Source organism: Lonchura striata, chromosome 3 (genome assembly GCF_050655825.1).
Source record: "Lonchura striata isolate lonStrDom1 chromosome 3, ASM5065582v1, whole genome shotgun sequence".
Lineage (NCBI taxonomy): Eukaryota > Metazoa > Chordata > Aves > Passeriformes > Estrildidae > Lonchura > Lonchura striata.
Genome location: NC_140705.1, coordinates 51,765,519 through 51,790,112, shown reverse-complemented (window position 1 = coordinate 51,790,112; position 24,594 = coordinate 51,765,519). Strand labels below are relative to the sequence as shown.

At 37.1% G+C, this 24,594-nt stretch overlaps 1 protein-coding gene across 5 annotated transcripts in view; it reads right to left on the bottom strand.

Annotated features, from left to right (window-relative positions):
* TPD52L1 (TPD52 like 1) overlaps positions 1-24,594 on the bottom strand; it is a 48,898-nt gene that overhangs the window by 6,642 nt on the left and 17,662 nt on the right. For 3 of the 5 annotated variants that reach the window (XM_077782236.2, XM_077782234.2, XM_085575112.1), the window contains exons 2-5: positions 24,082-24,197; positions 18,901-19,049; positions 8,077-8,178; positions 1,580-1,594 (exon numbers count right to left, since the gene is read on the bottom strand). In XM_077782236.2, the coding sequence (XP_077638362.1) occupies positions 1,580-1,594; positions 8,077-8,178; positions 18,901-19,049; positions 24,082-24,197 (382 nt within the window). The remainder of the gene's footprint in view (positions 1-1,579; positions 1,595-8,076; positions 8,179-18,900; positions 19,050-24,081; positions 24,198-24,594) is intronic. The other 2 variants (XM_085575111.1, XM_085575109.1) reach the window with 1 other exon arrangement.

The following is a 24,594-nucleotide window of genomic DNA, read 5'->3' as shown; positions in this document are numbered from 1 at the left end:
CCTGGTCTGACTGGGAACAGTGAGAGCTTTACTGTAAGCATCACCAACTTGATTTGTTTGCCTGCGGGCAAAGCATGATTATAGCATTAAAAAATGAAATCTCTCATACAAACAGCACACGTGTTTGTTATAAACTATACAAAATCAGAGCAGCACTGAGTCTATATACAGATTTGTTTTTCCAGATTAGAGATTCAGAAATGGGGGTGGGGAAGGGAGGGAAAAGCTATTTGGCAAGCGTGTGGAATAGTGAGATATAATACAAACTGTTTGCTGTTTTATATATTTTAAGACTTCTGCTAAGATCAGATAGACAAGGACTGACAGCAGACAATGCTAATGATCCATGTTCAAATTTTCACACAATTTTTAAGATTTATGAGAGATTAGCCCTAACATTTCACAACTGCAGCAAATCTTTAAGCAAATCTTTAGTCCTCATTAAATTAAGCAAGCATCCTTGCCATTTTAGTTTTGCAACCTACAACAAATAGACAAAAATAGAGTTTGGAAGTATTTCAGCATAGACTGCTCCTCTTTTAATAGCAAAACATTCCAAATATAAAGGTTTAAATCAGAGGATTAAATTCACATATCTAAGAGATGGCACATGACAGACAATCAAAATATTAAATGCTTATTTTTTTGAGTTCATATTTTAATTTCTCTAAAGATGTAATATTGCAAGTTTTAGAAGCAGTGCAAAATCTTCTTTTAGTACAAGCCTAAAATATTAATCATTTTTTAAAGACATGCATGACCGTGATAGTGATCATTGCAGAGAACAGGGATCCTACGACAGAGGTCAGTAAATATTACATTTTAGTTTCATGTCAGAGTGAATTTAGAAGTTCAGTCTATGCTGTACTTTGAAGTTTACTCAATGAATTAGAGTCCTTGTTAGGATAACTAAGCAGAATGGAAAAAAATGCTCTTGAGCTTTTCAGTGAAGATACTACACGGCCAGAGGGACTGGCAAGGCATTCAGGGGTGTTCAGCCTCTCTTCAGGGGGAACTGACATAAAGCCAGACTGCTTATAGAATCTTTGAGAACATATAAAATTGTTTTCATTTTTTTTCATCATATATTCAAGTGCTTTACAGAATCAATAAAGTCAAAATCTAATTATAAAGACTTATTTTATCATCTTCAAAACTTGGAAATTTCTGCAGGACTCAAGACTTTTATAGAATCATGACTAAGATACTTTTCCTCTATTGAAGATGAGGAAATTAAATACTTCATAAAATCTTTTACAAAACTCAGCTAAATAGAATTTTTACTGTTTGTTGCTCATATCCAAACCTCTGAAAGAAAGAATATGGTTGAAAGAGTGAGATTCTATAAAAGCAGGTTTTCCCAAGACCAATGTCTTTTGAATGTGTCCATTGCTTGAATTTAAGACTAATCTACTCAAGGCAAACACTTAGTCCACATTTCTTGTTACACTTATCATGCTGTAAAAATGAAACATAACAGTTTAATGATGCTGAAAGGAAAGAGGTAACTGCATTACAACCCATAAAACAAATCCTGTCAAATACAAAAGCATTATTCAAGGAGAGTAATGTGTCTTACCCAATTGAATGCGATCTGGGGTGGATGCACAAGGAAAGAAAAGCAAGAGTTAAAAGTATTACGAAAAGGTAACAAAAATAGACATACACATCTGTAGCATGTCAAACTGTCCAAGGAGAAAAATAAAATAATTTGCATTCAAATCTTGATGCTGGAATTCACAGTAGAATGTGGATCAGTCCAGATTCCTCCAAAGCAAACATTTTCACACAATCCTTCACTATGCAGTCACCTATTCTGTATGCATCGAAAAACAGAAGTTTTATATTTAAAAACTAAATTTTGTGTTCTCTTAGTTAGAACATATTTAAAAAATGCTAACTGGTTCCTCTTCTCATAGCCTCCCTTAATATCATTAAAGAGAAAGTATAGGTGAATTGGAATTTTACAGGTACATAAGAGCAAATGATTTTTCCCCCTCTGAATTCCTTAATCATCTCTCAGTTAAAAAAGGCTATGAAAAAAATAAGTTTTTAATTCCTAAAATGACATTTTCTAAAATACTTGTTCCTTGTTGAAAACAATACTTGAAACACTTTGACACTGGATTAAGTTTCACAGGAAACTTAATTAAGGCGGAACTGGGAGAGACACACTGATATTCAAAGGATGCCATTAATGTTCCAAAGGTGAGAAATTATGAGGCAGACAAGCCTCTCCTTCATCTGTGTTACTGATGTAGTTTTTAATTACAGACCACTTCAAGGGAACATCTGCCTCATGCAGTGAGCTAGAGAGGTGGTGCACACTTAATGAACGTCTCTTCAAATACTTATTTTTCACATCCTTTCTCCATGTGTGGTGTGATGCATTATTTACTGTGCAATGTTCATACTTTGCTCCAAAGGAAAGCAGTGATTTCTTCAGGTTTATTTACAAGGTTATACACATCATCATGTATATTGGTGCTTCTCAAACATTCAATGGTTTGTCTTCACAACACATTTCTGCTTAGACACGTTTAAACAATACTGTTGCCCTCCTTTTACTACCTGCTGGCTCCCAGAAACAGCCACCCCCTTCTTCATGCCAATACAGATACCTGCACAGACACAGGATAAGGAAATCTCTCTTGCTGCAGACCTCTAGAAACAGCACAAATTAAGGGGCAAATGTCCATGGAAGTGAGAGAAAACAACTTCCTCATCCATCAGCAAAATAAATGCTTATGAAATTACATTCTGAAGCAAGGTAGTATTGCTATTTCCTTTATAGGGGTATCAAAAGACAGAAAGGTTTACAAGTGGTAGCTTCAGGCATGACAGCTACAGCATTTGAAGGAATTCTAATCTGACAGTAGTTTTAAGTGCCCAGAACATCCCTACATCACAGAAATCCTAAAAGACTGTGCAAAAACTCTGTCACCACAAACAACAACAACAAAAACCCCAAAAGGCATAACAATAAAGGCCCAGCAAATATCAACTCCTGAAGTGGTAAAGCAGATTAATCATACCTGGACCATCACAAAAATATTTTGGCCCCACCTGCTTCTAAAAACCTTAAATGACAGAGATTTCACAGCCTTCAGAAATGACCCCTGTTCAGTTGTACTCATGAACCACAAGGCTAGACTTGCTAGCCCTTCTATGCAGAGCTGCCTGGTCAGTGCTCCTCATCTCTGCTTTTGAATTTTTCCCCATTTGGCAATAAAGCACATTACACTTTCCTATACTGAATTTTATTTTATCATTTAAAATAACGTGGATTTCTAATCCTGGTGCCTAAAGTGCTTGCATACCCTGCCACTGCAGTCATATGGGAATGCTAAGCAATGCCATCCTGGCACTTTCATCTAACCCAGAAATGAAAATGCTGATGAGTAACAGACTCAGGGCAGATGCCTGCAAAATCCTACATTATGGTCAGCTACTGAGACCTATTATTTGGATACAATTTTCAATTCCCTATGTTTTCTTCCTGCTAAAGCAATAACACCTAAGCTGCATTTCTCTAGTTCTACAAGAAACAGTACAGACAGCCTTATCAAAGTCAAGCTCTATCACATCTCCTACCTTCCATCTATCCTCTATGACAGGTGCTGTCAGTTCAAGGTAATTGTTCTTGACAAACCCTTTTATGTTTTTGCTATCATGCTATCTTCTAGATGCTTAGAAAATAACAGATTAATGCATTCCTCCAGTATCTGCTTTGTAGTTCCCAGAACCCCCACCTTGCATCTCCGAAGAGGAATTAACTTTGCCTTCCTCCACCCCTCTGGTGCTGCCTATACCTTCTGCTGATCTCTGAGGGACACATTCAACTGCCACAGTCTTGCCCCCAGGCTGTCCCTCCCTGCAGTCTTTTGTGTCTTTCCACCTGTGCCTTCCAACTCCTGGCAGAAATGAGGCATTATATTACCTTCATTCATCTTGAGAGCTGGCTCATCCCAGAGACTGAATTTGAAAGGGGTCTCTGTGATCATGTAATTAAAGAAAACTTCCCAGACAGCTGAATGAAGGAGCTATACAAATGTAACTGCTGACATCCTAATTTGCATGCATGCCTTTGTTACCTTATTCTTTAAATACCTTTACTTGAGTAGCAGCAATGTATGTGGCAGTGTGCATATAGTAGTGTAGTGTACATAATTATTTTTTTCTTTCTTTCCTCTTTTTTTTTTAAAGCAACCCAAAATCCAGAAAATCTCTCATTTAGTATCACAACTTGTTTCTAAAAAGGTCATCAGCAGGGATGAAACACAGACAACTCCAGAGTAGTCCAGCAGTATAGCATGAAAATATTCAAACTTTAGCAGAAAGCAAAGGAGAAAAGGATAAAGACCCTCAACTCTATCACATCTGTGTTCTTCTTAGCAAGAGCCATGTTAAAATGTCAGTGCAATCTCTAATATTGAGAGATCTGAGCCTCTGATCAATGCCCTGCGAGTAACCTGGGACTACCCCCTTCCTCTCAACTTTCTGTACCAGATAAATATTAAAAGAGACAACGTGAGCTGGAGATGGAGGAGCAAAAAAAAAAAAAATCTTGATGACATATCATTAATCACAAGGCCTACAAGAATCTATTATCTTAGCTATATTGCTAATGTCTGGTTTGTATCCTAAAGCAGAAGTATCTGTACACTGGTTTTATATGCATTTCTTGTATTTCTAGAAAAACAACATTAAATAGGATGCATTATGACTATAAAGAGCCCTTACAAGCTTATTAACACAAAATTCAGAAAATGTAAAATGATAGTGATTATTCATGCACAAAATGAATTAGAGAGTTGCAACACTGGGAAGATGGGGTGGGGATGAAAGAGAAACACAGCAGCTGCAAGAAAAGCACTTGGTCCCAAAAGGGTGGCATCTGTTCTTTCAGAAACACAGAATTTTGTCATTTTTCTTACAGATACTATCTTCTTGAACACTAACATAGCAAAATAGCACATTTGAGGGAGTCTATTTGGCCTGTTTTTATATGATATTTTAGTAATATTTTTAGAGATAAAACAAAATGAAAATTAAGACTCAACAACTTCAGAACAGAAACATGTTTTTCATGTAGTGCTCTGTACAGTTGACATAGCAGGTAACATGGAAAACAGAATTTTGTTTCATAAAGGTTTCAGTATTTAGTCAGTCTGTCTACAAACCCTTTCAAAATCGCCATCTCCAGGGGATAGGGCTGCTGAACATACTGGGAATTATGATGACATCTGGATTTTAGAAATCAGTTTCAAGTGTCTGCTCTGACTGAAAGCAGGACAGGGATTTGCATCTGGATGTCATTGGTGACTATCAGCCTTAATGCCTAACCAAGAGAATTAAGCTAGAGTCTGATGTTTGTTTAAAACGGCAGTATGGAAGGGGGTGGTGATAATCCATACTCTAGCTCACTGAAATAAAACTATTTGGATTAGTAAAAAAAAGCAAGCCAACAATGACACAGAAAATTCCTGCCTCTTTACAGTTTACTTCCCCAAACACAAGTGAGATTGGAAAGGAAGGGGGAAGATTTTTAATAAATAGGTTATTTAAGTGATAAGGTTTATAATGTGACCCCACAGAGAACTACACCTGGCTAAGCTGAGCCAAGAATTTAGGCCAGCTTTGTTGTTGAGGGAAGCATACTGACCATCACTCCAGATTTAGGATGTGCAGCAGATGCAGAAGGTCCAAGTCACGCCACTCTCTCTATAACTATGGGAACCTGGCTAGATCACTTGCTGCTTCATCATCAAGCATCAAGAAAACTCTCCTAACTGAGAACTTAACTGAAAACAGCAAGTATCCACAAAAAAGGCAGCACTGGTAGTTCATATTTTCCTGAAAATTTCCCAACCAGGTTCAAGGTAATAATTTAAATCAAAGAAAGCTACTAGAAATCCTCTTTTTGATTAATTAAAATGTGTTCGGACTTAGCCTCTGCTTTGAGCTCTTAGCTAAAGGGCTAATGGGATAAACACCTCCCATCTGCTATGTCAGAAGCATGACTGTCATGGACATGAGGGCTGATTCTCATAAGTAAGACAAAGGCATTTGGTAACAGTGATTAATTAAGGGAAATATTAAAGGCTGAACATGCTGTATTTCCGTGAAGACATTTCTGCCTTTACAGTTAATCTCACACTATGTGCAAAGCACAAGTAATAGGACCTGAGAAATCCTGAACCACTAAGTCATCCTTCCCTCTATAATCCATAGCCAGCACTCAAGGTATTCACACAGAAACTCTTCAATCACTGCTGAAACTCTTCGGTCACTGATCTAAAGCATGGACCTGTTTGCTGAGCTGTGGGGCTTGTCTTTTTTGCAAGAGGAAGTGTTAAGAAAACATAAAATGAAACAGGGAATATGTTGCTGCCACACGCATCACACACATCTTATACATTTCTCAAAAACACAGAATGCAACTACAAATGCAGGGAAGGAAGAAAGAATTAAGAAAGATAACAAAAAGGTTTGTGAAAGTGACTCATCCAGCAGGAGCCTCAAAAGAGGGAATGGAAGTGAACTATAATAAACCTACAAGAAATAATGAGTGAAAGAAAGGTCAGAAGAAGAAGTCACTCACTGCTTCTCATAATGTAAGAGCCAGAAGGCACCAAAGGGAAGACCAGGGAGACTCCAAATAGGGAATGAATGAATGAACAAATAAACCACAGATTTTACCACATAAATTTCTACTCCTCTGGGGAGATATGAGGTGTTATGAATTTCAAAAGCTCATATAAGTTAAAATAAATTCTAAATAATGATAAATTTATGAAGGAAAGCCTTCAAGAAACTCTTAGATTTCTGAACACTAAAAAAAATACACTAAGAAACTATAATTGCATGCTTGCTTATTCTTCTATCCTTTGATAGGCATACACTACTCATGAATGTTTAACTGTATCAAGTAAAAAATTCTTAGGTTCATACATAACTAAGTTATGTATGAAGGTTGCTAGTCATTCACTAAATTTCCATTTTGAACTGCAGTGTAGAAAAAGACACTGCAAAGCAGATGATACAGTAATGAAGATTTTCCTTTTTTAGTTTCACCTAGAAAAACATTAGTACTTCTTCAGAGGATTTATTAAGCTGTATGCAAAAGGTAGTTATTAAGGGGGGGACTCTTAAGATGCAGAATAAAAAGGGGATAAAAAAGTTTTATTGCCATGAACTAAGCTTCATGCATTTGCAGCACACACATATCTTAGGATATGGTTACCTCATACATTACAAAATGACAAAAAAAGTGAGTACATACCAATGGGATAATATGCACTATTAATAACTGAGACTCTATTTACACAATTGTAGAGTTATCCATGTCCACTTCTAACAAAAAAATCAACTTCTTCAAGCACTCAAGAAGTTCTGTAATTCTACTACCTAATGAAAACTGGAGTAATGGTTTACAGTATACAATTTACAATTTACAATTTCTGCTCTCATACTGAGGAACTTTAAAGCCAACACTTTAAAAGATACATCAAAATATAAAACCTGACACTGAAGTTGCCTTTAAGTGACAGTTCTACTGACCTCAACTCCTGTTACTTCTATCATATCTATTTTTATACTTCTATCGTATCTATTTTTTATAAAACTGCAGAACAAAACTTTGCAGTATATCGTCAATAAAAAACAATTAAAAATAAGCTGAAATATCTTTTGTCTAAGCAGCTCCTAGGTAGGCTTCTTTTCTTCAGATGATATTTTTCTCCAGCATCCACGTAAGAATAAAACTGGGTTAATAATGATCTAATAGCAATTTTTTGTCCCATTTTACTTATACATTTCCTTCAGTTTGTAAATTTATTACATAAGGATTTCTGAATATACTTTTTTTTTAGAAAAAACAGGATGTATATAAAAATTCTATCTTTGGTTATCACTATGCCTTCTTTCATTTAAAAAACATGAATGCTATTAAATACTCTAACTACAAACTACTTGAACCTTTAAAACACTAATGTAGAAGGGGATGAAGAACTGACAAATGATTTATATGTTTATTCCTCTAAATAAGACCAGAGAAGCAGTAGATACCAATACCTCATATCTCCAAACTTCTTGCTGATAGCTGTTCCTACATTGCTGATAGCTGCTGTTGCTTTTTGCCCTGCATGGCTCAGGGTCTCATGTGTTTTCTTGTAACTGGAAACAAAAAATAGAACAGAAATAGTGATAAGTATTAAAAAAGAGAGACTAGAATCCCTGCAACTAATTTCTCTCAAAATCCCATCCACTGAAATGTTAATAAGCATAGTAACTGTGGCTCAAAATAAACATGGGTGAGGATGCCCATTTCAGCTTCCTAAGTGCAGTGTTCTCCAGAGCAATCCTTAACTTAGCAATCCTCTTTTCCCCCCTTGCAGATCACATCCCCCCAGATGCTGGTTAAAAGCAGAATGCAGTGATTTGTTGAATACTTGCTTGATACAACTTCTGTTTACAGAAAATTACATTTATATCAAGTAAGTATTCTTTCACCAGACACTGACCTTCTGGCAAAATCTGGTATCTGAAGCACGGAAAAGAATCAGGTAAAATACAGCTCTGCTCTTTTCAAGCATACTATGTATTATTATCATATTAGGTACCTTTAACAGATACACTTCAAAATGATTCTGTGATATTTAAAATAGAAAAAAAAATTATCAAATCTGTTTCCACATTCCACAATTTTCCTTTTTTTTTTTTTTCACTTTTTAAAATTTCTTTAAAGGAAGAAGGTTTGGGGAAGGATAGAGAAAGAAAAATGAAGAAACCTAGAGAGTGAATGTATATTCTTAGTAGGACTGAATTCTTTTAAAAGATGTCACTAATTTCACTTATAGCATGCAGATTCAAACACAGAATCATCATAATTTACTGATTCAGAATACACGCTCCAATCCATACAGACCCTTCAGTACAGGTAGCTTGCACTCTCAAAGTAATCAGTAAGCTTTTCTGCACAGATGATTTTCTGCTGACTAAACTAATTCTGAGCATGTCAGAAGCTTCCTTCTGATTACTGATACTCCCAATGACGCAGACAAGCTCAGAATTAGAAGTACTGACCTAGTAACAAAAGGAGAGCACCTATAATCAGTCTTCCATTCTGTGGTGTATGTTGGCAAACAAGAAGAAATGATCATGAAAAATTCAGAAGTAAAACTCCACTGGTTCTCATTTTCCTATGAACAAAAACTATAGGATTGTGAGCGTGTACCAAAATACACTGGCAAATGATAAAAAAATCCTACTGCCTAAGTCCTTACAACAGGGTATTTTCTCCTTATTATTATGTATATGAAAGTAATAACTCTGTGGAGGAAGGAGGGGAAATAAGATTATCATTTGCAGTATGGCACATCACATTTTATGTCACCTAGTTTTATCCCCAGCAGGACCTATTGCTGAAAGTCCTCTGTTCAGGACTGTGTTTTACAAATCACCGGTTTGATGGCAGAGGCCACAAAATGTCCTTTTAGACGATATATTTTGATTCTATGTTCCTAAGCCACAACATTCTACTGACCTAACAAGTTCTTAAAGTGCCAAGTGAAAGGGCTCCTCTATGAAGGTGCTTGTCTTGTTTCCACTGACTAACAAGGCAATCCACAGGGAGCAACTGAAGACTAGGGTATGGAATCTCTAGCAGTTTCCAGTTAGATACGCTGAACCAAACACATTCACAGTGTTGAATGACAACACTGACAGAAGGAACATAAATCATAATTAGAAAGGAAGAATGCTTATTCTTGTTTTATTTATTCTAGTACAATACAGAGAAGGTGGAAAATATTGTCTTTTACCAAATCTCTTTTCTTCTTAGCCAGTCGTCCTTTGACATGGCAAGAATGCAATACTCTTTATTTCACTGAGCCCTCATCCTCTAGCTTAACCAGAGGATGTCAGTCTCTTGCTTACAGTAGATATATTCTCATACACTAGAATGGGATGAGGCCCTAAAATAAGGATGCTCCTGTCAAACTATAAGCACATAATTTTTTGGTAAGAGTTGCCTATGAAAAAGAAAAAAAATCAAATATTCTGTTGCCTGTGGCATTTAAGTCTTAAAGAATTTTCTAACAGAAAAGCTTCCTAAGCTATTCAGCACAAGTGGAATTTTGCTGATGACAACATGAAGGTTGTCAAGATTTGACTTCTAATACTAAAAGGTCCTTTGTAGCACAACCTATTTATGTACAGGTTGAATGTACATTGTAAAAATAGTTGTCATATATCCCTCTAAATTTATTTTTTTGAAATGACACCTTGGAGTTAGTTCTTTTTATAGGCACATTTAACTTTATGATAAAATATCTCTACATCTTACCTTTGCACTCCAAATTCTTCATACAATGTAAAACTATTTACAGAACAGTCCAAAATGCGTCCTACAGCACAGACCCAAATTTCACTGAGAAACATTAGAGTCCCCTACATATTTCTGAACATTACATTGGTCAGAACATATCTTCAGGGAAGTGGCTGAAACTACACTAATTTTGACAATCCAGCAAAATTCTCTGTAAATCCTATAAACCAAACTTCCTCCAGTATTTCCACTAGCGAGGAAGACATGGAGACTGCATTTGTGTTCCTAATACTTTTGACATTACATAAAAGCATAAATCCAACTAAAACTGTTACACAACTAGTCTTTTTTCAGAACCAACTTCAGCAAAAATGACCTATGACATGCCCCTTCCTCTCTTCAGTAATGCTGAAGAAGAGCTTTAAGGAACAACAAAATAACAAAAGTGAAAATGGAGCACAACATGCAATACCTGCCAGCAGAGACAAGATCTCAACAGAGCTCTCTAAAAGCTTAAAAATCAAACCCCCTGCCCATTATCACCTCTCCATCATTACATGTTTCACTAAGTTTCACTAATCTTTCCACAGATTACATTGCCTCCCTGTAGTTAGTTATGTGTTGTTTTGATATTTGGATGTATGATGCACTGTATTTTGGCTCAGATATTTTTATCCTCATAGTTATTTCATATTTACAGCATCTATTTGATATCTTACCAAGCACTCTGGTAACAATGATCTCTTCAACATATTCTCTCTATCAACTGGGAATCTGCTCAGTTGTACTGCACATTAATCTCTGACCAAGCAGTTTTCATCACCTCACGTAACACACAGCAGTTTGTACTTTTCTTTTAATGCACTGAACAGCCCTTACCTGCAGAAGTGAAGTTGGATATTCCAGGTAAAAACAGTTATTAACTGGAAAAAGTGTTCTATGTATGTATACACCACCAAGTGCTCTGCATGCTAAGTCATCTACAACACCTGGGCACTCCCATCCTTTCAGCAGCCACTGCTGACAATCCTTAGGTGGGTGCTGACCACTAGCTCATCGATACAGCTGACAGCATCCTAGGAATCAGTCAGCCAGCAGCTCAGGTCAACCAGTGACCCCAAAACTTACAGGCAGAAATGCTCCAGCAAAAACAAACACGGATAATTTAGGACACAGGGATTCAAGAAAGACCACCTTCCATCCAAATCATTGAGTGCGCTTTTACACAAATAGATCATTGCACTCATATAAAGGTACCATTAGCAGTACACCAAGTAGCATCAGCAAAAGTAGAAACAGACTACTCAATTTATTCAGTTAGAGTAGGAATTCCTGCTCTGATTTTGTGGCATCTGAAAATACCCCGTAGCACAGAAGAATTGCTGGTAATAGTTAACAAGGGTCATATTCTGTGCTTTCACTCAGCACTTAACAATATTCATAATGTATTTCATATACAAGATGGATTAAACTAGTAAGTTATATCAACTGCTTGTAAACTTGTAAATAACACTCACCTCTGAACATATGAACATTACCTTTATATATGACATTAACCTAAGAATTTAATCCATCAACTACTAAAATAGGGTATTTCTTTAACAGAAGCAATTATTTATAAAAGTGATTATTAGAGGTTATCACAAAACATGCTCATATTGCAGTTATATTCTGATAACATGCCTAACAGAATTAAAAGGAGCTTTAAAGACAACTCACATCTTCAGTACTGCAAAATACTATTTAGACAAAGCAGATTTGCAGCATATTTTGACTGCACTTTCACTTGACATATACTACATTTAGGTTATGCTATCCTGTGACAACCAGATCTCACTATATATATCTCACTGTAATTTTTACAGACAGTGAAAGGAAATATAAGGAGATACTGTTTCATAAAACACAACATGTGAAGGAATGAGTGCTTTATAGAGAGAACAGCCAAGCAGCAGCCATATAGAGAGAACTAGACATTTAAATGGCCAACATTATCTGCAGGATATGACAGGACAATTATCTCATCTCATCTCAGTACAGAATTGCCCTTCACCTGGCAGAGTTAAATTCACAGGTGCAATACAGAGCGTAATGACAGAAGTAGGCTACACATATAATATTTATATTTTGCATGTCATGCTGCACATTTGATGTACTCCAGTAAATAAAGACATAGAATTTTAATTCAGCTTCTGAAAAATGAGTACATTTGCTAATTAGTACATCTTCATTCAGCACTATGCCTCTCCATCAATGCTTGCTAGCAAAATTAATCCATTTGAGAAACCCTCACTTGTGGTAAGGCTCACAGAAGATACAACAGAATGTAAACAATTAACAGCAAAACCATACAGTAGAACAGAGCTTGATAGCACAGCCTGTGCCCTATGGAGCTTACTTATTTTCAGTTTTCTAACCATTAGTCATCTTAAGAATGACTTTTCTGGAATTGATCTAAAGCATCTAGATCTCTGAGAAACTCTCAGCTACAAAACTCTTATTCTGTTGATTTTCTGGGAGAAACAGGGCTCAGCATTAACTAAATTATGCTAATGCTCAAGTGAGATAAATGCATATATGACAGATAAAAGGTACATAAAACATTCTCTACGAGCATTCTTATTGTCTTTTTTTTTGTTTTTTTGTTTTTTTTTTGCCACAAATTAACTCTAAGCTGTTGTGCATTATGTTGGCTTTTTGTTTTGGTAGGTTTTTTTAGTACTCTCCTGAAATTCATTCCAACTTCAAAACCAAATGACAGACATATTTTTTGTCATTCTTTCCATTGCCAGGGATGTTAAGAATTAACTGAAACAGTGCAAGCATTTGGATGGGTACATACGCCTAAATCTAAGGAAGTATGCCCCAGGTAGCTCCTCGCCCACAGAGAGAGGAAGGAGAGAACTCAGGGAACTGAACCTCTGCAGGCTGCAGCAGAAATCTATGTGCAGCACTTGGAAGGTGAACGCTTGATTGTTCAATAGGCTGGGTAGAGTCATAGATCAGGAAAGGTGCCAGACAAAGGTGACAAATATTCTGGGCTGTACTACACTGTAATCTTCAAACATGTGGGAAAAATATGGGATACAATTGTTTGAAATGCATTATTTGTGCAATGCAGCATAGAATAGTGCTACGGCAATGCTCCAGGTAGAAAAGCCAAATTACATTTGCTGAAGCACAGATGATCTTAAGACATTAGAGGCAGTTCATCCCACCTTAAATTGTATCAGTAACACTGTCTGTGGGCTATGCACTGTACATTAGATTAAAAAAAATATGCAAGATTAAACACATACCAGTCTCTCTTTCTTCCTTTCTTCTCATCCCTTTCTCCTTTCCACCCTTTAATTTCCTTTCCCTTCCCTTTCCTCTTCCCCTTTTTTTGACTAACTCTTTGCTGGATATTTTTAAATCCTTTTAATTTCAGAGATCTCAATTTACCTTCAGGACTCCCTTCCCATCCTTACAGTTAGATATACACACATAAAGTTCACTAAAATATACATGTATATATTTTACAGTGCCCTAATATAATTACAATAGGTTTTTCCCTGAGAAACTAAGGTCTGGAACAGATCACCTGACCTTGCTGTGGAATTTCCATTAGCTGAAGGTTCTCATGCAAACAAATGGACATACACCTTTTGGACAAGGAGCAATGAGAACAGACTAAGTTAACTTCTTGAAGTCTTTTCTCCTTATTACTCTACCCTTTAAAATTCAAGGCCAGAGACACATGTGGAAAAGCAGCAAAATAATTTTCTTTGAAGACAGCGTAAAGGCTGCCTGATCTGACTCAAAGGAAGCAAAGGTAGTGGAAAGGAGAGTATCCTTTTACTTCCATATAGCACAGACTCTCACACAGGTAATGTATTTGCTAAAGCCAACACACAATTTCTTCACTTACACAACTGTTACATTTACTTGCAAATTTAGAGAAGAAAATGTCAAAAGGTGATTACATATTGCAATGAACAGAAACACCCACATTTCTTTTACTACCACTCACAAGAAGCATGTGTGTGGGAACAGTTTACTTAATTCCTAGCAGTCACAGTAGGACCGTGGCTGTCCACAAATTATATCTGACTTACTGAAAAAAGTTCTGAAACTTTGGAACACATTACTGTATATTTAAAGTTATAATAACAAATACTGCATGTACCATAGATTGTAAGCCTAAAACACATGCAGTGCAACTATTACCTTCTATTTTCCTATGACCTGGCAGAAATTTGAACTATAAAACAGTAAGTTCCCAATGGTTGTTGAAACCCGTGCAATTGTCTTCAGGTTTCCTATCAGCAGAACTAAGCTTACTTACATAGTTCAGCCAGTATTCAATGAATAGATCTATCTCTGGAGGAAAAGGTCAAGTCCATGTTGAATGTTCTTGTCCCAAATCTTAATTAAATATCACATGGTAGAACAGAGAAACACTGAAACCTTCCTAAAAAGGCTTGAAAAGGCAGAAACTATCTAAGAAAAGCCCAGGGCGCTGTCTAGGAAACATGCTGTTGGGAGCCAGCACTTACAGTTCTCTTGATTTTGGCCTGTAATTCATGAGCTTTTCCCTTTCTACAAGTGAAAATTTCAGTCAGAGGTCAAAAGATGAAAAGCCATTTTGAAAACAGCTTTTTTCAGATTTCTATCCTGAGTATTAGCCTTGTGGGGGTCCACTTTCCATCACACCAAAGGCTTCCCAGCCCCCCTGTTGGAATCACTAAGCATATTGACTTTGAAACAATTCACATCATTTCACTACTGCAGCCCTTGAAGATAGAATGGGTTTCCTCTAATTTTCTAGCTCTTCTAATAATTTATTTGCCATGGCAGTACTGATGCTTACCGTGGTCTGAATGTCTGGAGTATTTCTTTTTTTGGAGAGGTTTAGCAGCAAACCAAGTATTTTCATCTCCCTAGAAGCTCTCTCCATAGTTATTATTCTGTCCATGGGTTGAAAGGTTAACCATTTAAAACGGAGAAGGTTTATGTTTTATAACAGTTGATAACATTTTAAGAAAAGATGGCAAAGAAGTTAGTGGGAGCTATTAGGCTGGAGTGAGTTTATTGGTGGGTAATTTTACAGATAAAACTGCTCCTTAGAAACTCAGTAGAATTGAAATATCTCCCAAGACGACAGAACTACGTCTTATGTGTTTTTTTCCAAAGAACTACAGAAAAGACAAAATGAAAAGCTGAGGGACAAAGCTGAGCATGGTTACAACATAAATGCTCAGCAAAGGGCAAGATATCTTGTGGATCTAAGTCTTTAGTGCTTAATATGAGGGACTCGTGAAAGGCTAAAGTAAGCCTTGTAACCTTCTCCATATATAATGAAATGCAGTTCTGTAATTGCATTGAAGAATACAATTACTTGGGACTTGGTCTGAAAAAAAATGAGGCAACAGGAGTCTCAGTAAATTCAACAAAGGGCAATGAAATAGTCCTGCAGGTTGGGATTAATAACCCAATAGAGGCTAGGGATCTACCAGATGAAAGCAGCCTTGCAGAAAAAGGCCTGGAATCCTGGTAGAGAACAAACTGGACATGAGTCAGCAATGTGCCTTTGCAACAAAGGTTGTGTGAAGTGATCCTTCCCCTGTCAGCCCTGGTTATGGCCACAGCTAGGTCCTGTTCCATGCTTCCCAGTACAAGGCAGACATGGATAAACTGGAACAAGTCCAGCAAAGGTGCAAAAAGATGGTAAAGGACTGGAGCACCTCTCATATGAGGAGGCTGGGAAAGCTGGGACTGGTCACCTTAGGGAAGGACCACAGAAGGATCTCATCAATGTCTATAAACAACCTAATGAAAAGAGGAAAGAAGATAGACGGAAGCCCTTTTGAGTGGTATTTAGTGAAAGTGCAAGAGGCAACCAGCACAAATTCAGTGCAAGAAATAGTAAAATATATTGATATTTTAATATTTAAGAAAAAGCAAGAGTAATTGAACATGGAACAGGTTGCCCAGAGAAGCTGTAGAATCTCCATCCTTGGAGATATTCAAAACCTGACTGAACATAGTCCTGAACTCTCTGCTCTAGCTGGTCCTGATTGAACGAGTTAGTTGGACTAGACAGTCTCCTGACATTGTTGTTAACACCTCAAATATTCTGTCATTCTGTATAAAACCAGGTTAATTTTCATAAATACTATCTTCTACCTTAATCCTCTATATGGTGAAAATCTGAAGTATGGGAGGTAAGGAGAGCTGTGGGAACTTTACAGAAGCACTACCAAGAAGCTTCAACCGAATACAATGCATTCAGGTTATATAAAACCTTTCTTTTGTAAGAGAACAGTAATTAAAAAAATTAAAATATGGTCTTTACAAATATCCATGTAAAGACATCTGCAATTATTTCTTAACCTAAAATAAATATCACCAAAAATCCACCAGCATGACCCTGCTTCTAGCATCTAAATAAGAATGAATTATCTATTTTTAAAATATTAAAAGCCTGCATTGCTAGAAGTTGAATATCCACGCACCTCTATTCACTGAAAACCCAACCATTAAAAAGGTGTGTGGGGGAAGCAATTCCAGTTGAATGCCTTACCACCATGTAACCAAACCAAACTCAAGGCAATCATTTGCTCACTAGTTACTGATGTCCTCTATAGCAGAGCCTTCTGCCTTCCCCACATAATATTACAATATAATAGATTATACTAAACATCAGTGCACTGAATAGAATAGTAAATTAACAAGGAGCTTGTGGCCAACCATTAAAAATATAAATGCTTTAAAATAGTCAAAATCTCAAGTTTAAATTTAGTCCGTAGAGGTAGCATGCATCCTGTAAGTTAGGTCATGACTCTTAACTAGTGGTCAAACACAGTTTACAGGATGGTTACTGAGAGAAGTCCACCCCTCTTCCTCTAAGTCCACTCTAAAGCTAAGAATGCATCCCTGAATTGAGAGCTTAAAAACATTAACAATAAGTAGACAAAAACTTTGGTGCTCTATGGGTTTGAAAAGTTCCCTGCTAAAGAAAAGTAGTTTTAAACTTACAGGAAAGCACACTAGCTAAGTGAAACAAAATTTCACCTCTTAAACCCAGGAAATTTTAAAATTTAAAATGAGTAATTGTAGGTTTAGAAACCTAAACTACAAGTATGTAAATATTTAGAACTTTTTTTTTTTTAGACAAGCTTTTCATCCTTCCTAAATCAGAGAATCTTGGTGAATAATGCTGTTTTGGTACAGCACTGCTATTTTGGAACAGCAACGATTAATCACCTCCATTACCCAACAAACATCCATTTTCAGAATGCTGGATTATGATTTGTACCAGCACTGGTGTTCTGGCATGAGAATCCATCAGAATTATAGAGTAGTTGGACCATAAACATGAGAATTTTCTGCGGCACAAATGGGACTCCTGCTGCTCAGTTCCACGTAACAGTTTTTGGTCACTTACCACCTAATGGACTGTAGTTTCTGAAACTCATCTCAAATAAAAAGTAGCAGCTATGATGCTGAAAAAGTTTTCTAAGTCTATCTTGTGGAAAATATCAATGGGGAGGAAAAATGAAAACCTATCTGGGAACTTGCTACCAAATTTTCTGCTTCAAAATTTTGCTAGTGTCTCCCAGTAATTCTAGTTCAGATGTCTTGTGTCCCTCCTCTCTTCTAAAGCTTAGTGTCTCTAGACTATTCTCTCCTCGCACATGCCAGACAGCCTCACCAAGGCAACAGTGGCACCCCTACTAATGACATGTCATGGGAAGCAGGGCCAGGATGAGAAACTGTCCAACAGTGAGAGACAGGAGACATGCAAACTGTATTTTTATTAAGGGCTTTATGCCTTAACTTCTCATGAAAATAGAATAGTTCTTTTAATGAAAAAATGTACATATTAACATATTTTAACATATGCTGACCAAGTCTCTGTCAGCACATTGAATGCACCAAGAGGAACTCTTAGGGCTTTTTCCCCCCACTCTCCTGAACTTGGCAGCTCAAGGTGAGATCTGGCACTGCAGAAACCTTGAGTAAGACTGTGATAAAAATGTTGTGCAAGAGTTGGGAGAACCCTTGTTAAGCACCTCTTCCCTTCATTTGGGACCTATACTAAAGCCTAACTGAATTTAAGGTCAAGTCATATTACTGATACGCCTGGTACCTTCTGGCCAGGTATCTCACAGATCTTGAACTCACACATTTGACTCTCTGGCTTGACCTGGACCTGGCTCATCAGTACGGAGGCACTTGGAGATCTGAATTATTGGCTTGACCCTCTTTACCGTCATTGGACCTGCTCTGCTGTCTTTGATCAGGTATTGTGAAACTGCTCCTTATTGGATGATGCATGCCACTGCCCTCTGCCATCGTTGCTGTCAACTCCCAGCTCAGCTCAGTTGTGGAGAAGCTCACTTTTCCTTCTCCTTAAGTGCCAAATTCAGTTGTCAAATGAAGAGGAAAAAAAAAGCAAATGACTTTTCAGACAGCACTTGATGAAGGTGGGTGGTTCTTTCTACAATGTTGCTATTAATTCAGCCCAAAAACTTTTAGAAAAACATGGTATGTTCATATGTGTAAGTATAAAGATCAGTACTCACGCAGAAGTTGTCTGCATATCATGCCAGCTTTTGCTAAAGTTCTGCTTCAGTTCATTCATCAGACTTATGCCAAGTTTTTGTTTAACTTCAACCAGGTGCTTCTCTTTGGCTACAAGCACTTGCCGCAAAGTTGAAATTTCATCCTCTAGCTGAGGAAAAAAAGGAGAAAGGAGTTAGCCTGTTCCCACAGAATGATACACACATGCAGCGTTAAGAGGCTAAATGAATCTCACAAACTCGTGCTTTTCGCAGGTACCTAGAGAGACTGAGTCAAGTGCTTCTGGAGGTCACAAAGGCATGCCCAGAACAGAGCTGACACTATGCTAAATTAATGCCTCTGTGTCATCTATGCTCACCATCACACACATGCATCTGATAAGACAGAGAATTATCCAGTAAGGAAGTGAGTTCATCCAAATCTGCCTTAGGGCATTAGGAGTCTCAAATACCAGCTTTTCATTCACTAGTAAAATGGGAATGGACAGGACAAGAGAAGACTGGAAAATTCAAGCAAATATCTTTCTTTGAATGCACAGGCTTTTAACTTCATACTTGCAAGCTTTTAGTCTTCTGGTCTTGAAAAAAAACATATGCAAACTCTTAGGAGCAAGTAAAAAAAATAGAAAAAGTTGCATGATAATATGTAACTTGAGAGTACCATCAAGTGTTATATCTTTGTCATATGAGTTTTATTTATGTATTTTAGGCCCTACATATTTCAAAATTGCAACATAAAAATTTATAGTTGAACTATTATCATGAGTGATCAGTACCTAAATCATAAAAGCACTCAGAAGACAGAGCAGATTAGTCTTTCCAGAGATCCTAGTATTTAACCAAACTCTGCAATTTCAAGCTGTAAGGATACCATCCAGCCCAAACAGAGGAATATAATTCTCCCTGCAGTAGACATTTTTTTGGAAACATTTAATCAAAGCCACTGTTTTATCAAGACAAGAAACAGAAGATAGGACTGTAAGAAGAGGGAGTCCAGAATGGTCCTGCCACTGGCTCAGAATCCTTCTCCTTGAGCATCACTCCTGCAAGTGAGCAGAGGTTTGCATTCTTCACCTGGAAGCCTCCCAAGCCAATCTATACAAGCAGCACACTGCTGTGAGATACTGAAGCTAACAAGGGAAGTGACACCAGAGCAGCTGCCTTTCACTTCAGGTTTAGAAATTCCCCTACCGACTGTGTTCCTTCCTCCATATGTTAGTAAGGTAACATATGGCAACTTATCTGATTACCATATGCTAAGTTCCCTGGAACCACAGTCTCCCTCTGATTTAACTCCACAACACTGGCTGCAGGGAATGATGCAAGCACCAGCTGAAGCAGAATTGACCTCCAAAGCTATATTTAGGATATCTGCACCAGCTTTATTTTATCTTACACATTCATGCATTCTGTCTCACTGTAAAACTGGCTGAAAACTCACTGTTCTTGGAAAAGTCTCATCCTTGAATCCCCCAGTTATCAGTTTATTTTGTCATTATCTGCTATTTCAATATACAAGCAGCTCAGGAATTAAGCAGCCATACTATGAACACAAAGTAAAATCATGACCTGCGTGAAGCAGATACTAGTATTCACCAATGCCTGTGATGCCAACACCTCACAAGTACTGCTGTAAGATACATGACAATCCAAATTGCTTTGTTCCTCCCCATGTCCTTTACGCTCCATTATATTCCTAACCTGCAAATGGAATACTGTCAAGAGGCAGGTGTCAAGAGGCTCTCTTCTGAGAAGGTAACTGGTTACATGCTTATAGAAAGAAAGCACAAATGTCAGCATTCCTCAGGCAGCAGTTCAGAGTTTTGGTTGTTTCTCACCAAAAGCAAACCCCTTAGTGCTCAACTACCTGTGCAACACTGCTAAAGAACTTTACTTAAACAGATGCCAGGACACTTACGGGCCAGCACTAGATTGATCATCAGGTACTTGGATGCATGAACATTTCAGGTCTCCTATTAAAATTACTTTCCATCTGTTCCATTGAATAGACATCTTAAAGCTGTAATAACCTAAGCAAGCATTAGCCATGTGCTCAATGGCAGAAGTATGAGTAAAATTTTTGATTAAAGAAAAGTAATTTATTATTTATAACACAGCAATCAGTTTTGAACTGACAAAATCCTCCTCAACTTCCATCATTTTGAAATAATGACAGATACAAAGCCGCCCTCAAGTGCTCAAGCATCAGTGACAACTCTGAAGTAGGTAGAAAGGATTAGGGACTTACAGTAGGATCTTGAAAAGCATTTAAGCATGTAACATACCTAACTCTCATGGAAGTCAGGCATCACTTGTTTAGGAATTTTTTAAGTCCACTTTTGTAAATAGTTATAACTCCATCATAAAACTAAGGCTTCAGTCAACAGAAATACAAGCTTCTAGTTCTCATGCGTCCTTTCTTTCAAAGTGCAACAGAGTCGGAAAAATATAAGCACATCATACAGAGGCAAAGTTCCCTTCTCCTGTAAGTTTGCAGAAAAAGGTATTATTATAATCTTCCTCAAAGTGGGAACAAACATACAGTAGCACACACTGCTGATGCTGTGCATCAGCTAGATCAAACCGGATAGCTCCTTCTGGGAAGGTGTGGGAGGGGAAGACACCAAAGAGTAAATGACTACTTTGATGAGTGTAATGCAAGGACAACTGACAGCAGTGAGCAAGGTAGATCAAAATCTCAGCCCCCAGCATGACTCAAGAGTCATTGTACAATGCTCCTGACAGTGAGGGGGGGCAGGGGGAATCTGTTCTGCTAACTATCTTCTGGCCTTATGCACAGCTTTTGTGCTACAATTTTCTGCTCTTATTCTGAAAAGTCAGACTGACCTCTGGAAATTCAAATGACTGTTAGAAGTTTCTGTAAGAGTTACTCATTTTAGCTGCACTGTAGAAATCCTAAGGCTTGATTAGAGTCAGAGACCTGCTGTGTTAGCTAGGCTACAAATACAAGAACAGAGCAAGTCCATGTTCTGAGAAGCTTCCAGTAAAAAGAGATTATTAACAGGAGAATAGGAATAGAGGATACAAAAAAATCCTGCCAGAAATCCAGTAGTGCTTGTTCCTCTCCTATTGTCAGAGTGAAAAGGAGGAATAAAACAAAGAATATATATATTAGATACACAACACAGAGATAAAACACATATTTTCTGCTTAAATAAATGCACAATAGGTGCTCAAAAACAGATCTCCATTTTATCAACTATTGATAGAAGGATTAAAGATGATTTTTACCCATCAGAACAGTAAGAAAGGTTCTTGTTCCTACAGGCTCAAACAGGTATTACTTAGCACATAAGGACATGAAATAAAACAAAACTATCATTGGTGGAGAAGAAAGGGCTTGTAAGCAAAATTAACAGATTTTCAAAAGGAAACACTACCCAATTCCCACACTAGCAAATTTTACTTTCTAAAGGAGGCAATGTCACACATTTTTTGCAGTCTTTTATAAGAGTCATAAGCCTCATTTATCTTTAGACTTGTTCAGACTTTGTTCACTCTACATTCAAGTTTTCCAAACCTTTCTTAGCATAATTATCATTTTTATTTTGCTTTTAAGCATCAGCTGTATGCCAGTAAACTGCTCTGAGGAATTTGGAAAATAATTCCTAGGTCAGTCAAGATCATAATATTTGACAGGCAATCTCTCACTTGCATGTTAGTACAGGAATTAAAGCATTTCCAGAATGAGCTAATGAGAATTCTCTCTCCTATGGCAATCAATAAGCAGAAGGGTCACCCAGAAACATTTGAGATTAATTCTGTTAAGAGAAGCATATAATTCTCAGATGATTCCAGGAAGTTCTGGCCTTTTTTTCTTTCTTGCTTCTACCTACCTGTGAAGTCCCCTTCACCAGAGAAGAGAATCACAGAACAGCTGAGGCTGGAGGGACCACTGTAGGACATCTGGTTCAAGCCCTACCTAGAGCATGTTTCCCAGGACTCCACCCAGACAGCTTTTAAATATCTTCAAGGATGGAGACTCCAGAATGTGTTGGGGTACATTGCTTAATCATATACACATTAAAAACATGCTTCCTGATGTTCAGGGGGAACTTACTGTGTTTCAGTGTGTGTGCACTGTTTCTGGTCCTCATAAAAAGCCAGCAATGAATATGCCAACTCCTAACTAATTTGATAAACTGAACATGTAAACTTTCAGCTTCCTTCTGATAATTTACAGATGTGACAGGATCAGCAAAGAGGTAAAAGTTAACTAGTAATTCAGAAACACAAAGATTGATAAAATATTGAAGTGAAAAACCAGTCTTCTGTTTCACTTGAAAATCCCAAATCAGCACTGCAGGTAAATTACTTGAAAGTCATTACAGATGCTACTTCTTAGAGTACTTTGTAAGTACTTTAAGTACTACAACTTAATATCAATTTAAGTATTCCAATTAAGGCAAAACCAACTCCTCACACTCATATGGCTGTGATTTCTGTTATTTGACTCATATTTCAAAAAAATAAACCCACAGTTTTTCCTGTTCTCCTTTTTTCATTCTGGAATTTCACTTTCCTGCAGTATTCAGCAGCAATAATTAAAACTGAATCCATCCTTCCATGGTAGATGAAATATAGACAATCTCTTTAATCTTTGTAATAAAGAGATCATGTAGTTCACATCTTTTTCCTCCCATCTCCTTATTATTTTTAAGCCTCTTCACAATGTCCTGAGTTCCAGACTCCTGAGAAAAGATACTACCTTCTCAAAACACATCAGTGCCAAAAGAAACAAAAATGTGACAAAATTACTGTGCTTGTTATCATCAGCGTCTTCTACAACCATCATCATTACCTTTTCCTCTGAGCACCACAAAAAGAAATTTTTCTATCAGGTGGCACAAGCACTGTAACAACAATACCACAGGTCTAATGAGAACACCTTTCATTCTTTTTCAAGGAACATTTATAAATACAGACATGTCTTGACTAAGATGGGAACGTGCATCAGACTTTCGCAGTACAATCATCAAGCAGAAGATATTTAACCTTCAAAAAATAGGTATATAAGAAAATTACCCTACATTATTGTTGCCTAGAATAATTTTACCAAAAAGGAAAGGTATGACTTTATGATGTATACTTCATCCTAAAATTAACAGCTTCCAGTTTAAAGAAGTAGAAAAAGTAATACTCACAGAAATTCAAATTCATTACCTTGGCTAGCTCAACCTTTAACTCTTCTTTTTCTTCTTCAGAAATCATATTGGTGAAATCAACATCAGTGACCACATCTTCATCTGCTTCATGGAACGACTGAGTTTCTAACAGGCCTTAAAAAGTTAAAAGTTCAAGACAACCATTATTAATTATTTCAATTATTGTACTGACCTCCCATAAAATCTAAGAATGATATAGTATTTCCCATTAGGAAAAAAAAAAAAACACAAAGAAAAATTATCCTTTCACCTTGGACCCTACTAATCCCTGATAAGACATTTTCGTGCTTCTACCAATACAGAAGAAAAAAAAGAAAGCTTTTTCTTCAAAATAAGAAAGCTGCCTAATGTGGACCACTGATGAGAAGAGTAGCAATAGTAACTGAATAAAAAAGGAAGTATATTACAGAGCCAAGTTTTCTCTAAAAGTACCTCTGATTGTGGCAACTTGAAACCTTACAGATGCACAGAGTTGGCAGAAGCAAATGCCACACCTGTTGTTTGAATTTTC